This window comes from Rhineura floridana, chromosome 6 (assembly GCF_030035675.1).
Source record: "Rhineura floridana isolate rRhiFlo1 chromosome 6, rRhiFlo1.hap2, whole genome shotgun sequence".
NCBI classification, from domain to species: domain Eukaryota; kingdom Metazoa; phylum Chordata; class Lepidosauria; order Squamata; family Rhineuridae; genus Rhineura; species Rhineura floridana.
In genome coordinates, this window is record NC_084485.1 from 116,178,154 (window position 1) to 116,196,348 (window position 18,195).

General features: G+C 39.7%; 1 protein-coding gene across 8 annotated transcripts in view; it reads right to left on the reverse strand.

Moving 5' to 3' along the window:
* ODF2L (outer dense fiber of sperm tails 2 like) overlaps positions 1-17,097 on the reverse strand; it is a 57,171-nt gene extending 40,074 nt beyond the window's left edge. For 5 of the 8 annotated variants that reach the window (XM_061633554.1, XM_061633549.1, XM_061633551.1 and 2 more), the window contains exons 1-4: positions 16,638-16,849; positions 11,429-11,527; positions 10,288-10,458; positions 8,278-8,441 (exon numbers count right to left, since the gene is read on the reverse strand). In XM_061633554.1, the coding sequence (XP_061489538.1) occupies positions 8,278-8,441; positions 10,288-10,458; positions 11,429-11,527; positions 16,638-16,808 (605 nt within the window). In that variant the 5' untranslated portion in view covers positions 16,809-16,849. The other 3 variants (XM_061633552.1, XM_061633550.1, XM_061633553.1) reach the window with 3 other exon arrangements.
* Between the last annotated feature and the right edge of the window lie 1,098 nt (positions 17,098-18,195).

Below are 18,195 nucleotides of genomic sequence, written 5' to 3' on the forward strand. Positions count from 1 at the left end.
AAAAGAAGAGTTGTTGTAAAATTCATTATCCTTTCGGACTTACACAATAGTTCTTTACTTTAAACTTACTAGTGGATTTTTTTTCCTGAGTAAATCCTAAGGATATAAAACACCATTTTGCTTAATGCTGCTTCACCTTCACACATAAAGCATTTAGTTTGTTCAGTGCATACGTGTGTATGGTGTACATCCACAGGGTATCAATGCAGCATGAAACCACAGACAGGCAAGGGTTGCCAGAATGTGAGCACACAGCAAAGCATATACGCCATGCAAACATTATATGTGGCTGGCAACCTACATGTATGTTTCCTATTTCTTAAATAGTGCTTTATGTACAGAAAATGCCCTTTTAGGCTACATGCGCTGATTGCATTTTTAAATATAAGAGGAAACGTGGTTTCTTTTGCAAATGAACTGCTCAATATTTCCAAATTTACAGACATTTCATCATCTTCTATACTTTGGAGAGAAAATTCAGGAAATCATGGGATATGACATTCCTCCATATCTTCAAAAGTTTCTTCTGGAGAGGTAGAGATTTAGAATTAAGAGTAGAAACCAATTTGTGCCCACAGTAGGGCTTTTGATCCAGCCAGCAGATGCCTCTGCTAAAAGAAAAAGAGAAGAGGCAATTTTGGTCAATTCCCCCTCTCCTCTGCAATGCTTCCCTGACAAGTGGCTTCAGAGAGCTGAGAAAATCTCCCCCCTCCCCAAAAAGAGCAAAAGACGGGACGGAGGGCTATAGGGAGAAGGGCAAATTGACAAAATTCACCTCTCCTCCTCTTCCATTAGAAGAGGCCATAAACACAAGGATAGAAATTTATTTCAGCCTCCACATTTAATTTACTTGCAGCCACACAAACCTGTTTTACAAGATATAGGAAAACTATACAACTTCCTACAACTTTAAAAAGTATTGGATTATTGACTTCCGGGAAGTGGTGCTGGCTGGTGGTTGTCTCTGAGGGAGCTCTGCCTCAGAGGAAGCTTTTTTCAGGTTAAAAGCCAGCCAAGAGGAATCTTGGACTGGCTTAAATGTTCTCCAAGGTATAGGAGAACCGATCAGATCTTCCACAAGACTTCGTTGAGCTGTCGGCGGCTGGAATTGATCAGGAAATTCCTGAGATAAGAAGGCAAGCCGATCGGCTGAAGACGGAGTCAGGAATTCCACGCAAGCTGAACTGGAATAAAGCGAAGCGTTTTTTCTTCTCTCAAAAAAAAACGTTCTTAACCAGCGAGCCCACTTCTGCCTAAACCTTATCATTCGGCTTAAATTACTGCAATAAAAGGGATTTGTTTATGAATCAGCAATTGAGAAACCTGGGTGAGTCATACTTTTTCTCTTTTAAATATAATTAAGGAAGAAAGAAAATATAAACAACTTATATACTTTTTTTACGACAAAAAGCTGGCTTGAATTTGGACTTTTAAAGTTTAAAAACGGATGAGAGGTAATTATTATATTTTGGACTATTTTTCTCTTTGGACTATTTCTTGTTGGAGGAATCCGCTGCTCGTATATGCTACTAATTGTTTAGTCTTGGCAACCAGAATTGTTTTGCATTCTTGGAAGCAGATAAGGACTGTGTTGTGCTGGCTGGATTTCAATAATAGGCCTGGAATATTAACTCTTCTTTTTGGTGGAGGGAAAAAAAGAAAAGAAATAGACTGCCCTTAGGTTCTGAAACAGTGATTAATATTAGAAATTAAAGGCCTCTTTTTGAAAATGACAACTAAAAAAACAACCAAGGCCCAGGGGCGAAGAGGTTCTATTGATACACAGGAAGAGGATATACCCCCAGAAATGTTTCAAAAAATAATGGAAGGGATTAATGCTATAAAACAGGAAATGAAACAGGAAATGAAAACTGAATTGACAGATATAAAAGACTATATTAAAACACAAGTGGATGAGATTAAAGGGACAATTGGGCAAATAAAGGAAGATGCAAAAAATACTAAAGAAAAGGTACAAACCTTGGAGAATAGAACAGATATACTAAATCTGGAACTAGAAAAAAATTTGGACTATTTAGCTGTGACTGAAATGAGAAATAAAGAGCATTGTTTGAGATTCCGTGCAATCCCTGAGGAAACAGGTGAAGACATTAGAGATAAAATTGTTAATGCTTTAGTAAAATTTCTGGACTTGAATGAAGATAGGATGGAATTTGAAATAGACAAAGTTTATAGAATTAACTCCAGATATGCAACAATGAAAAAAATTCCAAGAGATGTGCTTGTTCATTTCGTAAAGAAGACGACCAGAGATGTGGTTTTACAGCAACACTTTAAATATACCTTTAAAATTGATGGTAAGGAAATACTGGTGATGAAGGAAATTCCTATTAGACTTTTACGTAAGAGAAAAGAATATGCTTTCCTTACAGAAAAACTTAAGCAATGCAAAATTCAATTTAGGTGGGACGTTCCAGAAGGAGTGATTTTTACATTCAGACAACAGAAATACAGACTGAATACTGTTCAAAAAGCAAGGGACTTCTTGAGAAAAGCTTCAAAAGATATGGAAGAAGATAAACTCAAAGATATGGATATAGTTCCTGGGAAACAAAGTCAACAAGGATATGCAGAGGAGGGGAAGGAAGATGATGGATCAAAAGGAGCATCAGGCAAATTTTAAAATACACGCTTAATGATGGATTACAAATACCTAACTTGGAATATAAATGGAGCCAACACGGCGCAGAAGAGAAAGAGTTTCATTATTTGAAAAAATTAAAATTGGATATAATTTGTTTACAAGAAACTCATATTCAGAAGAAAGATTCCAAATATTTGATTTGTAAAAATTTGGGTGAAGAATTTATTTCAGCTGGACCAAAAAAAAAAAATGGAGTTGTTCTCTATATTAACCCACAATTGCTTCCTAAATTGGTATTATTGGACGATAGTGGTAGATTTGTGGGGGTTGAAATTACTTTACAAGGTACAAACATTTTGATAGTGGGTATTTATGCCCCCAATGAAGATAAAACAAGGTTTTATACAGGACTTATGGAAAAATTGTCAGAGTTTTCATATGAGCATTGGTGTGTCATGGGTGACTGGAATGGGGTAATCTCACCAAAAATTGATAGGCTTTCTGAAAAAAATATCAAAGAGACACAAGGTAAATTACCGAAGATTTGTTTTGAACTCATGGAACATTTAGAATTGGTGGATACCTGGAGATATATAAATGATAATGCAAAGGAATTTACTTATTTTTCAGAAAGACATAAAACATTTTCGAGGATTGATATGATTTGGATGTCAAAAATTTTAGCGAAGGATATTTTTAAAATGGATATATTACCAAAAACTTTTTCGGACCACAATCCTGTGATATTAACTTTAAAAAAAAAAAATCTTGGATTTAGATGGAGACTAAATGAATCTTTATTACAGAATGATAAAGTAGTACAAGAATGTAAGAAGAAATTAAAGGAGTTCTTTGAATATAATTTATATAAAGGAACAAGTGAAAATATTGTTTGGGATACTAGTAAGGCATTTATGAGGGGATACTTTATTAAATGTAATTCTGAATTAAAAAAAAAGAAACAACAGAAAATGCAATTAATTTTGGAAGAAATAAAACAAAAAGAGGAAGAATTGAAAAAGAATCCAGCTAAAGTTTCTATTGTAAATCAAATTAAAATGTTACAGAAGCAAGTATCAATGTTGACAGTTAGAGAAATTGAAAGGAAATTAAATTTTGCTAAACAAAGGACTTTTGAATTTGCAAATAAACCTGGGAAATGGTTAGCATATAAATTAAGAAAAGAACGTCAAAAAAATATTATTTTAAAGATACAAGAAGGAGATGAGACGCTGACAGATAATGTAAAAATCAAAAAGATTTTTCATCAATATTACTCAACATTGTATAAGTGTCAAGAAATTCCATCTGAAAAAATAGAAGAGTATTTATCTAAACAGAATTTGCCGAAAATTACAGATTTTCAGAGACAAGTTATTAATGGCCCTATTACGTCAAGAGAGATATCTGAAGCTATAAATAAAATTAAATTAGGAAAGGCGCCAGGACCAGATGGGCTATCTGCAATGTATTATAAATGTTTGGAGGAAGAACTCTTGCTACCCTTACAGTCTACAATGAATTCTATTTTGCAAGAGGGAAAGATACCGGATAGTTGGAAAAATGCTAATATAACATTAATACCTAAAGAGGACCAAGATTTAACTAAAACAAAAAATTATCGGCCAATATCTCTACTGAATAATGACTATAAAATTTTTACAATGATTTTGGCTGAAAGATTGAAAATAATATTGCAACAATTTATTCAGGAAGATCAATCAGGGTTTTTACCTAAAAGACAATTACGTGACAACGTCAGGAATGTTTTGAATGTGTTGGAATATTTAGAACAACGAAATGATAAACAAGCAGCTTTGATTTTTTTAGATGCTGAAAAAGCATTTGATAATTTGAATTGGAAATTTATGTTCCAGGTTTTGGAGCAAATGGATTTTGGAGACAACTTTATAAAATGGATCAGATCGATTTATACATCACAGAAGGCCCAGATAATTGTTAATGGAGACTTAACGGATTCATGTGAAATACAAAAGGGTACAAGACAGGGATGTCCATTATCTCCCCTTTTATTTATTCTGGTCTTAGAAGTGCTGCTTAGAGATATAAGGCAAGATAAAAGGATTTCGGGATTAAAAATAAAAAAAGAAGAATATAAATTGAGAGCATTTGCTGATGATTTGATAATTGTACTAGAAAACCCTTTGGAAGGAATTCATATATTGATGGACAAATTAAAAGAATTTGGACCGTTAGCAGGATTTAAGATCAACAATCAAAAAACAAAGATGTTGGTGAAAAATTTAACTTTAAGGGAACAGAAAGAGTTAATGGACAAGACAGATTTTACAATAGAAAAAAAGTTGAAATATCTAGGCATCATCATGACAAATAAAAACTCAAAGCTGTTTCATAATAATTACGAAAAATTATGGACAGAGATTAAGAAAGACTTGCTAAGATGGGATAAACTACAACTGTCATTAATGGGTAGAATATCTGTGATAAAAATGAATGTATTACAGAGAATGATGTTTTTGTTTCAAACAATACCTGTAATATCCTCTGATTTACCTTTTAAACAATGGCAAAAAGATATTTCTAAATTTGTATGGCAAGGAAAAAAACCAAGAGTTAAATTTAAATTACTTCAAGACGCTAAAGAAAGAGGAGGACTGGGATTACCAAATTTGAGACTTTATTTTGCTGCCTGCTGTTTAGTCTGGATAAAGGAATGGATCTTATTGAGGAATAAAAGACTATTGGATTTGGAGGGCCACAATCTGAAGTGGGGATGGCATGGATATCTATGGTATGACAAAGTAAAAGTAAACGTAGACTTTAACAATCATTTTATAAGACGTTCTCTGTTGAAAATATGGAATAGATACAAACCAAGGTTTTATTCGAAAATACCATTATGTGTCTCAAGTCAAGAAGCGTTTTATAGAAGAGAAATGTCTGGAAAAGAGAAATGGTTAACTTATCAAGAACTATTAGAAAATGTACATGGAGAATACACAATGAAAGAGAGAGAACAATTGATAAAGGAAGGATATAGTTTTCATTGGTTTGCCTATTTACAATTGTTAGAAAGATATAAAATGGACAAGAAAATGTATGGGTTTGAAATAAGTAAATCTGATTTTGAAATAGGTTTGTATACAAATGATGAAAACATAATTGCAAAAATGTATAAACTTTTATTGAAAATGGATATGGAGGAAGAACAAGTAAAAGAGTGCATGGTAAAGTGGGCAAAAAATTTTGGTCATAACATACAAATGGATCAATGGGAAAATATGTGGAAAAAAGGCTTGAAATTTACATTATGTTATAATCTTAAAGAAAATTTTTATAAAATGATGTACCGTTGGTACATGACTCCAGAAAAGCTGTCAAAAATGTATAGTAATGTCTCTAATGTTTGTTGGAAATGTAAACAACAAGAAGGATCTTTTTATCATATGTGGTGGTCATGTAAAAAGGCGAAATTATTCTGGGCACAGATAGGTAGGAAGATGCAAAAAATTTTAAAGATAAATATTCAGTCAAAACCAGAATTTTTTTTACTGGGTTTTATGGATAAACAAATAGAAAAGAAATATGGAAGAATATTATTATATATGATTACGGCAGCAAGATTATTATATGCACAAAAGTGGAAAATGGAATCAATACCAACAATGGAAGAATGGCTACTGAAATTAATGGACTTAGTAGAAATGGATAAATTGACGTGTTTACTTAGAGAAAAATCGACAGATACATTCCTTAAGGATTGGAAGCCTCTCTTAGACTTTTTGTCGAAAGATCAAAATAAAATGATGATACTGGGATTTGATGATTAATTAAGACAGCTTATGGAGAAAAGGGATTCTGTATGTACATATTAAGGGACAGGTTTGATGTATATTATATACTTATAGCTGATCTGTGACAAATCGGAAGTCAACCATTTTATTTTTATTTTTTGTTGTAGTATTGTTATGTTTTTTCTTACTTTGTTTTGTTTGTTTTTTGGAAAAATTTGAATAAAAACTATATAAAAAAAAAAAAAGTATTGGATTATTGTTAGTGATCATAAAAAAAAATAACAAACCACACTAACAGATTATGAAAGATGGGCCCTGTTCATAATTTTGGGGGAATAATAATTTGCAAGACATGCACGTATTTATCTTTTCTGTGTGTTCTTGGAATTGCTATTGATTACAAGCTGAATATGAGCCAACCATGCAATGTGGCTGCAAAAAAAAAAAAAAAAAAACAAATGCCATTTTAGGCTGCATTTAAAGTAGTTTCCAAATTGTGTGAAGTACTAGTTCCCCTCTGATCAGCACTGGTTAGGCCTCACCTTGAGTACTGCGTCCAGTTCTGGACAGTGCGTTTTAAGAAGGATGCAGACAAACTGGAATGGGTTCAGAGGAGGGCAACAAGAATGATCAGGGGACTCGAAACAAAGCCCAATGAGGAGAGACTGAAATAATTGGGCATGTTTAGCCTTGAGAAGAGAAAACTGAGGATATGATAGCACCCTTCAAGTACTTGAAAGGTTGCTACACAGAGGGGGGCTAGGATCTCTTCTTGATCATCCCACAGGACATGGAATAATGGGCTTAAGTTACAGGAAGCCAGATTTCGAACGAACATCAGGAAAAACTTTCTACCTGTTAGAGAGGTATGACAATAGAACCAATTACCTAGGGAGGTGGTGGGCTCTCCAACACTGGAGGCATTCAAGAGGCAGCTGGACAGCCGATTAAAGCTGGATTCCTACATTGAGCAGGGGTTGGACTTGATGGCTTTATAGGCCCCTTCCAACTCTACTATTCTATGATTCTATGACTTTGTTAACGTTTAGTTTATTGTGTACACAAGTAGCATATTTTCTTTAGCCTTTCTTATGGTTATAAAATAAATAAATATTGAAAAAATAGAGCCACACTTCTAACCCTCATGAATTCTTGATTGCCTCTGAGTTTATAAATCATACGTCTAATCAGAAGTTCAAACTGGTCCTATGGCTTTAAAACTCTTACTCAAATTATGATTTCATTTTTATTCAGGAAGAGTTAAAATTAATCAATTTTACTTATCTGCCTTTTGCAACTAAGAGTTTACCCAGTGCCCCCACTAAGTCAGTGTCCTGCTCATGTGAATCCAATACAATATGCAGATTGAGCCTTTGACACAATACCGCCACCTATTTTTTTTTAATGCAAAAGGAAAATCCTGCATGCAACGCTGATAGATTCATACCTCCCACGGGCCATTCGTTGAACAGATGGCACACACATGATTTTCAGGTTCTTCTCCCACAACTAAGATGTACTCAATGATCCTCTTAATAAATATTTCCTCTAATATTTTAAAGAAAAATGGCTCAAAATTATGGTTTGCTTTACCATACTGAGTTTTGAGAGTTAAAAGTAAAATAAGATAACCTGCAAATATTAAATACAATTTTATCCCTTGTTTGTGTACTTTCCACTTTTAAAAACAATTCTAACAAAATACCAGTAGGAACAACTCACATGTTAAATCCACCTTTCAGATGGCTCTAGTGCTTGGATGTAAGCTAACTGGCATTATATGGTATGCACAGATATGAATAGCTAAGACAATACAAACAAATTTTAGAGTAAAGTATCTGAACTGTAGGACATGCAGATTACCATACCCCTCCCCACCTCCACTTAAAAGCATACCATTTTGCTTCACTTTCACTCTGTCTTTCTTCCACGGAGCAATCCTCAGGTTTCCCTTTAAGGCATGGCAACAGTTCTTTCATCCTGGTCCGGTGTTTATCCACAAGTCTGCTGTACAAACTAGAGTTCTCCTTTAAGGATTCTCTCTCTCTGCTTTCTGGGACCTTATAAAATATTGATTTTGTTTCACTGCTTATTCTCCCACAAGGGTGCACGCATGCACACACCACATTTTTAAAAGCAGACTGCATGAAAAAATAAACAATCCAGGATAGCAAACCTGTAGTTCAGGATATATAAATACTTATAATAAATAAAATAAAACCTTTCTCAGTTTACAAAGGCAATTGGCTAGTAGGCTTGACAAATGCCCTGGCTAGGCTGTGTGCACCCTAAAACACATCCCAGAATTCTCCTGAGGTATTTGTACACTGCCTTTCAATTATTTCCCTGGGCAGTTCACAAAAAGAATGCATCCCAGGAAGTGCATTTCTCACCCCTGCAGCTGCACACTGCAGGGAAAAGACTGGCTGTGAAGGCAAACTATCTTTTAGGGAAGTGTGGCCTCTGTTACTGATCTTGCTGTTGAGGAAACTGCCTAACTTCCCGAGGAATTCCACAGTCCACAGTGTTTGGAGGGGTATGAGGAGGAGATGGCGTGGGGCGTGGAAGGGGGTAGTTGAACGGAGCATGGAATGATAGTTGGGCTGAGAATTCTGTCAGCTGAGAGTTGGGAGAGAGAGCAGGAAGGGGGTAGACCGTAGATGAGATTTGCTAGGTTTGAAATAGTTCAGGAGATTACTAGTTTTCAGCCTTCACTTTACTGTGACTTTGTTGGCCTGGTACATAACAACAGTGGCTTAATCAGTCAGGGTAAGCATGAGTGTCATGCACCCCACATTTCCTTTGCCCTTTCTTTTGCCCAAGCAGGAAAAGGGCTGGGAAACTGCAGTTAATCAGTTTCCCATTAAATCCAAACCAAGAAACTATGGTTAACGGTCTCCAAACAAACAGGGATATGAAACTATGATTTAAAGTTGGCTTCCAAATCCTGACTCGTTTTGAAGCCATTTACTATAGTTCCCGGTTCAGACACAATCGAAAGCTATTTTTAACTGCGACTTCACGGCTTGTTTTCCAGCTCCTGAAATGGGAAGAGCAAAGCAGGAGCAAAAGGGATTGCTGCCTGCATGCAAGTGCACAACGCATGTGCATATCCTGGCTTACAAAACCAGGATTTGATCATCCAAGTGCAGCAAATGCCTGTTGTTAACCTTGGTCAGAGAAACCAACATAGAAAGAGTTTGAACACTTACTGACACAATGCTACTAGCACAGAGAGACTACGACAAGTGGATTACGCCATGAGAGACTAACCTTTTTCATTCTGAGGGCTGCATTCATCATTGGCCAATCCTCCAATGGCTGCATGCCAGGGAAGCTGTGGCAAACTTTATGGTCATCTGGCATGCATTCGGGCGTGTGCACCACATTCTCCGCACATACAGAACACACATTCCACACATGCAGGAACGTAGCATACCCTGTCTCTCTTTCACACACACATATATACATGCAGGTTACTCCCACCCATCCACCCGCATGCCAAGCGCTGGTCTGGAAGGAGAGGTTTACACCTCCCCACCAAGCCCAGCACTCTGACTGGGTGATTTCTCCATCACAGGGCTGGGCAAGGCGGAGTTTAGACTTTTCTGCCCAGCTCAGCACTTTGAGGGGGAGGGACTGGTGGGCCACATTGAATGGTTTGGCAGGCCTGATCCAGCCTACGGGTTCACCACCCCTCAATTACATCACAGAACTCTCCATACCAGTTAACAAGAAAATTATTGTGTACATTTTCATTCCTATGATGAAAATACATATGAACCGAGGCATGTTTTCATATTCCATCTAAATAACTGAAAATGACCATCTCTCAGTTAATGAGCAAAAGCCACTTCAGAAATCAAGATTTGCACACATACTATTCGTACTTCTCATATTTCTTACATGATCATCTGAACTGTCCATTTCTTCATTTAGAGAACTCAAATACATTCCAAGTTGGCTGGATGATTCTGTCCCCAGTTGATCTTTCTTAAAACTCGAATCACAGGACTGAATAACCGAACAAAGTTTTTCAGCTTCCCCAGAAGTTAAGTATGGCACAAGTCTCGTTTCCTAAAAATATCATCCATATTACTTTACATATGTGCATGCTGCTAGACAAACACATCCGCTGGTGAGTAGTTTCGGAAACAGATCGCAATTACTTTTATGAGGGATGGAAACTTGTAGGCCTCCAGATGTTGTTGGGCTCCAACTCCCATCAGTCCCAGCCAGCAAGTCCAATGGTCAGAGATTATCAGAGCTGTGGTCCAACAACATTGAGAGCCACAGAGTCCCCATCCCTGACTTATATTATCAAAACAGAAGTTTTAAAATGCAATAAATTACTTAAACAGAAAAAGGAAATGGACTGCCTTCAAGTCGATTCCGACTTATGGTGGCCCTATGAATAGGTTTTTATGGTAAGCAGTATTCAGAAGGGGTTTACCATTGCTGTCCTCTGAGGCTGAGAGGTAGTGACTGGCCCAAGGTCACCCAGTGAGCTTCATGGCTGTGTGGGGATTCAAACCCTGGTCTCCCAGGTTGTAGTCCAACATCTGAACCACTACACCACACTGGCTCTCTGGACCACACTGGCTCTCTGCCAGACACAATGGAAAACTAAAATCAATTTAGTACATTTTAAGGAACGTTGGAAAACTTCCAAAGAACTGTGAAATTAATTTCCAAGCCTGATCTTGTGTGTTTCTCTTACAGCAATTTGCTCTTATGGCACAGCACTCTTTTTGAAACAGAGGGGAGTTTCAAGAGCAGTTTGTGATATATCATGTAGACAAAGAGTCCAATGGGGTGTGTGGGGAGTCACAAATTAAACTAGGCTCACTGACGCACCCCTTGTATGAACCAAAACAGCTCTTCAAATCGCGGTCATTCTCCTTGGACTTCAAATCAGAAGGAACCCGTTTATGAGATTAGGTTAACACAGTAGCCTTATTCTTTTTGGTCTCATTTGTGGAGATAGATAATACCTTACAACGGGGGCATCAATACTGCAGTAATGAACTTTCTTTTAACAGCTTACCTCACAACTGCTAGAAGAAAACAGCTCCCTTTGCACCTGATAATGAGAGACATCACTGTTCTGTTCATATAAGCTGGACACTAATGCTTCCTCTTCTTTCTGACAAATGAAACATACATGGAGAGAACTGGCTGAATTTTTATCAGGCTCACAAATTCAATTCTGTCTGAATTGTTATCATTTGCAACGAAGATGCTCAATTTTCATTGTGTCTAACAGAGCAATTCTAACTATGTCTCCTCAGAAGTAATTCCTATTGAATTCAGTGGGGCTCACTCTCAGGTAAGCAGAGTTAGGACTGCACCCTGGCCTTAGAGAGGACAAAGTAAGATCTTGAGTTTTCTTAATGTACTGTTATCTTGTCACTTGAGCTAAGTTCTGCAATTTGTTTTCCAATGAAGGGAAAACATTGTTGAATAAAGCTAGCTTGTTGCTAGAATTTGCTGAAATTATTTATATATTATATTCCTAAGTATCTCAGTTTAATCATGCAAAAGCCAGATTATAAATGACAAGTTTTAACAGGACTGTTACACACAATTATCCCAAGTTTCAGTTTTTTCTATTACTGTCATGCATACTGTTCATCTAGTCAGCAACAGCAGGGCTCTTCTTACTTCAACTCTTTTTCTTTATGAAACTGGATCTGCATCTCCTATTATCACTTGAAAGCAGCCAAAGTTTTATTTCTACAACAGCCATGAGATCAGGTTATTTACCATTATAAAGCCTGAAATGCAGGATGACTGATGGGGTAATAATCCAAATGAGGATTATTATGGAGCATCACAGGATGCAGAACTGCATTATGGAACATCACAAGGTGCACATCACATTATATTTATTTTATTTATTTATTATTTAATTTGTATCCCGCCCTTCCTCCCAGCTGGAGCCCAGGGAGGCAAACAAAGCGCTAAAAACACTTTAAAACATCATAAAAACAGATCTTAAAATACATTAAAACAAAACAGAGTTAAAAACATTTTAAAAAAAACAACTTTAACAAAGGGTTAAGAGCATTATAAAAAAAATATTAAGCAATTTTAACACATACGCAGACTGGGATAGGTCTCAACCTAAAAGGCTTGTTGAAAGAGGAAAGTTTTCAAAAAGATCCGAAAAAATAGCAGAGATGGCGCCTGCCTAATATTCAAGGGGAGAGAATTCCACAGGGTATGTGCTGCCACACTAAAGGTTCGTTTCCTGTATTGTGCAGAATGAACCTCTTGATAAGATGGTATCTGCCGGAGGCCCTCACCTGACTGGGTATATAAGGGGTAAGATGGTCTTTCAGGTGTCCTGGTCCAGAGCTGTATAGGGCTTTGTAGACCAAAACTAGAACCTTGAACTTGGCCCAGTAGCAAAAGGGAAGCCAGTGCAATTCTTTCAGCAGCGGAGTGACATGTTGGCGATACCCTGCCCCCGTGAGCAGTCTCGCCGCCACATTTTGCATCAGCTGCAGCTTCCGGACCAACCTCAAGAGTAGTCCCACATAGAGTGCATTACAGTAATCCAGTCTGGAGGTTACCAGTGCGTGGACAACAATGGTCAAGCTATCCCAGTCCAGAAACGGCCACAGCTGTCTCACCAGCCAAAGCTCATAAAAGGCACTCCTAGCCACTGAGGTCACCTGGGCCTCTAGTGACAAAGATGAATCCAGGAGTACCCCCAGGCTATGGAACTGCTCTTTCAGAGGCAGTACGACCCCATCCAAAGAGGGTAACTGACCAATTATCCAAACTCTGGAACCACCAACCCACAGCCCCTCTGTCTTGCTAGGATTCAGACTCAGTTTATTAGCCCTCATCCAGCCCACCACTGAGTCCAGGCAGTGGTCCAGGGCTTGCATGGCCTCTCCCGATTCAGATGTTACGGAGAAACAGAGCTGGGTATCATCAGCATACTGCTGACACCTCGCCCCAAAGCTTCTGATGACTGCTCCCAAGGGCTTCATATAGATGTTAAACAGCATGGGGGACAAAATGGTACCCTGCGGCACCCCACAGCACAGCTACCAGGGGGCCGAAAGGCAGTCACCCAATGCTATTCTCTGAGAGCGATCCTGGAGATAGGATCTGAACCACTGTAAAACAGTGCCTCCAATACCCAGCTCACCAAGTCAGCCCAGAAGGATACCATGGTCAATGGTATCAAAAGCCGCTGAGAGATCAAGTAAGAGTAACAGGGTCGCACTCCCCCTGTCCTTCTCCCGATAAAGGTGATCCATCAGGGCAACCAAGGCCGATTCAGTCCCATAACCAGGCCTGAACCCAGACTGGGATGGGTCAAGATCATCTGTTTCATCCAAGAGTACTCGCAATTGCTGCGCCACAACCCTCTCAATCACCTTCCCTAAGGGGGTATTTGCAACTGGTCGGTAGTTGTCACAAACCAATGGGTCCAGGGTGGGCTTTTTCAGGAGTGGTCGGATCACCGCCTCTCTCAAGGTGGCTGGAACCACTCCCTCCCACAATGATGCGTTGACCACACCCTGGATCCACTCAGTCAGACCCCCTCGGCAAGTTTTAATAAGCCAAGAAGGGCAACAGTCGAGAGGACACGTTGCTGGCCACATCATCGCAAGCACCTTGTCCACCTCATCTGGCTGCATCAACTGAAACTGTTCCCAAGAAGTTGCAGCAGATGTTGCACTAGACACCTCATTGGGGACTACAGTAGATGTGGATGGGGCATCAAGACTGCTACGGAGGCGAGCAACTTTACCCTCAAAGTACCTTGCAAACAATTCACAGTGGGCCTCCAAAGGGTCTAAGACTCCATTTCCTGGAGTTGATGTCAACAGACCCCTGATAATACGGAAAAGCTCCACTGGACAGCTACTTGAGGATGTGATGGAGGCAGAGAACTGGGCCTTCTTTGCCTCCCTCACCGCTGCACAGTAGGCATGGTTATGATGTTTTATTCATGCCTGATCAGCCTCACAGCATGTCTTTTGCCACTTGCGCTCTAGCCGTCGTCCAGCCTGTTTCATTGCCCTTAGCTCACCCGTGTACCAAGGTGCAAGCAGGGCTCCACAGTGCCGGAGAGGGCGCTCGGGGGCAACACCTTGCTGTTCCACAGCGTGACAAGGGCTTCAACAGGGTCACCTGCTCTATCTACTGGGAACTCCCCCAGGGCAATGGAAGCATCCAAAAATGTATTAGGGAAGGCACAGATGAGGCAAAGTGCAGTGGAGGGCAAATGTGTGAATAGGGCCTTTAAGTTAACATGGAGGGAGCAGCTACTTGTCAGTGGACATGAGTCTGCACATGCGTGCGCACACACACTGCTCCTCCCCAAGACAAGGTCCCTCATGCAAAATGGCTTTCTCAGCTCCTCCATCTTACTGCAGCCCCTTGCAGTGCCCTTCAGCCTTCTGGACTGAGTGGGGCACTGCAGCTAGAAGGAAATCCAAGACTTCCCCTTGTGTAAGCAGAACCGTGCAAAGTTCCTGCACTAAGCACTAATTCAACTACATAACTTTCAATGCCCTTTCTAGCTCTAACATTCTATGGACCTCTCTGGATGTCACACAATAATCATGCCCCTCATTAGAACTCCATAGCATCCCACAGAAAAATTACCACCATTCCAGTTGTTATGTATTTGGTAACCTTTCCCAGTAGTTCCCTTTCTGGGCTCCTTTGGGAGGAAGGATGGGATTTAATAATAATAATAATAATAATAATAATAATTCATTTCATTTAATAATGGGGATTTGAGGAAAATACACAGATGAAAATCTAACTGGGGAGTCACATGCACCTGTTAATTTATAACTGCACAGATGGAAGAGATGGAAGGGCTGAAGACATGTTTTAATCTCTTTTAAGTTTATCAATTTTGTCTTTTATATGTTTTTAATTATTTGTTTTTATTTATCATTTTAATATTTCTTGTAAAGTGCTTGGAAGTTTTGTTACAAATAGTGTTATATACATTTTGTTAAATAATATATATACATATATATATGTTATATAAAAAAACTGCTTCCAAAGCCTCCAGCTTGGAAGCTGGACCTTCTACTTCAAGATTCCAATGGAAGCTGCTGTTTACTTACTGGTAGGAGGAAGGCATTCTGCATATGCTCAGAAACATCACTGTCTACAACTGCATAAACTACAGGGTTGTATCTTTGCACTGACAATAAGTTTGGCAATTGATTCTGGGTTCAAATTAAATCCACAAGGGCCATACAATTTCAAAAATTAAGATGTGCCCCAGTCCCCCAACACACATACATTCTAGCTTGTACTGTGCAAAATACATTGGGAAGGGTATCAGTTTAGTTTGATTATGCCTCAGTATCTAATTACATACCTTCTGACTGGAGATAAAACATTATGAGAAGAAATCTAATTGAATATGAAGTACATATCTTCAGAATGTATATAAACTATAGATGCTGCTTTATACATCTGTTCTATCCATCCAAAATGACCAGGTTATATTAGAATATTAGAAGAATTTATGTCAATTTAAGATTTCTGGGTTTTGGGATCCCTGTAGAACCCAGGGACCATGGAGCACTGCACATCCTACCTGGCTGCCACTGGTTCCAAAGAAAGTCTTATACACGTGACAAAGTAACAAGCACACAGAGCAACCATCTACTTCTCTGATACTTACTTGAGAGCAAGGTCTGTGTTAGAATTTAATCTGAGCTAAGAAACACCTATGCTTGCAATGGAAAGCTCGGGCCTAAAATTTAAATCATTAACAAAGATAATGCCTCTAGTATGTGTGGATGGCTTAATTTGTAAATTGAGAGGTGTTAGAGCTGAAGTCCTTTCCACTGATCCCAGACCCCAGGATGGGGGAGGAGAAGAGGAAGGAGGTATGGCCGCTGCTGAGTGACAAGGGAAAGGCACTCTGCACGTGCTTAGAGGCACAATGCTTGTCAGACGCCAGCATCGCAGCTCGGCACTGACAAGCAGGTTAACCTCGAGGTGAGTATTGCAGACTACATTGACCTCATCACTGACTAGCCATCACCAACCCACACAAACCTGTGGGGTTTGAGAATGTGTTTCCATATCACAGAAGGCGACTCCAGGCAGGCTTGAGCCTTGTACCTCTCCGAGACCAGAAATCAACCACTACCAAAGAACGACTTCCCGACGTTTGCCCTCAATCGAACCTCCCGTTCGTCTCCCCTCACAGAACTGCCATCCATCTCTTCCGAGAAGACAGTTAGCGACATTACCCCGCTGCCCTCCATTGCTGCCCTTCCACAGCTCGCCGCCGCGATCTCCGGCGGGAAAACGGCGAGGCGCCGATGCTTCCTTCTCTGCTCGGCAACACCGGGAGGAGCGTCCAGAAGAGCCGAGCACCAAACTCCACCTACTGACCGCGTGCTCGCTTCACCCTTGGGCATGCTCAGGAGCAGCGGGTGAAGCCTTCCCTGCCTCCCTTTGCCCTTACTTTGCACTCTCTTGCTCATGGATTTCTTCCTGATCCATTCAAAAGACTGGAAGAGGGTTTTGCTCGGTGAGGTAGTACAGCTTGATACACTCACTCATTCACTCACTCTTAGGTGGGGAAACAACAGCCTAATTCCGAAAATTCGGGAGCAAATTATGGGCAACAAAGCACCTGAAGTAGCATTAATAGAGCATGCTCAGCAGCCCCCTCTGCAGTCGCTGCCCTTTTTTCCTGCTCTCACTTGCTGGGTACTCGAGCAGGAGCTTGATGATCCCATTCCAAGAGAGTAAGCCCACAACGAATTCAGTATGACTTACTTCTCAGTAGTCATAGCTAGGATTCATCTCCATTATCAACACTTCAAACTGGGCAGCATTAAGACCACCCCCCCCCAGCTGCAACACATCTTAAAATATATGTTTTTCATCAATTTTTTAAAATTCTGTGCACTAGTGTCCCAAGAGACCAAACTCCGTTCTTGTCTGTGATACACAATAATTTTTAGAGTTGATAAACAAGCATGTCCTGAACAGTGATGGTGATCCATCCTGCTTATGTACATATGTGTGTATATATGCACGCATGCACACACGACATTAAGAACATAAGAACATAAGAAGAGCCTGCTGGATCAGGCCAGTGGCCCATCTAGTCCAGCATCCTGTTCTCACAGTGGCCAACCAGGTGCCTGGGGGAAGCCCGCAAGCAGGACCCGAGTGCAAGAACACTCTCCCCTCCTGAGGCTTCCGGCAACAGGTTTTCAGAAGCATGCTGCCTCTGACTAGGGTGGCAGAGCACAGCCATCATGGCTAGTAGCCATTGATAGCCCTGTCCTCCATGAATTTGTCTAATCTTCTTTTAAAGCCGTCCTTGGGATCAGAAAGCCATAATCGAAAATATTTAAATAAGAAATGATTACTATTCCTGTACATGGCCCCTTAAACATGTTTTATTAATCCGCTCCTGTTATTCCAATGCTATTCTTTATGTCTTGGGAACATAATTCCTGAAAATCAATTAAATTTCACTCACAAAGCAATTTTGCATCTAAAATAATTAAACGAGTTAGTTCCATGGTCCTCCACGTGTCTGGACACCAACACTAGTCCCTGGTCAGAGCATGAGCCCTGCTGGGTCAGATCAAGAAGAGCCCATCTAATACAGCATCCTGCTTCCCACAGTGGTTTTCCAGATGCTTCTGGGAAGCCCATAACCATGGCATGAAGGCACCAGTCCTCCCCTGCTGCTGCTCCCCAACAACTGGTATTTTGGGGCATACTGCTTCTGAATATAAGAGATTCTACTTAGCCAGGCTGGTTAACAGCCACTGACCTCCTATC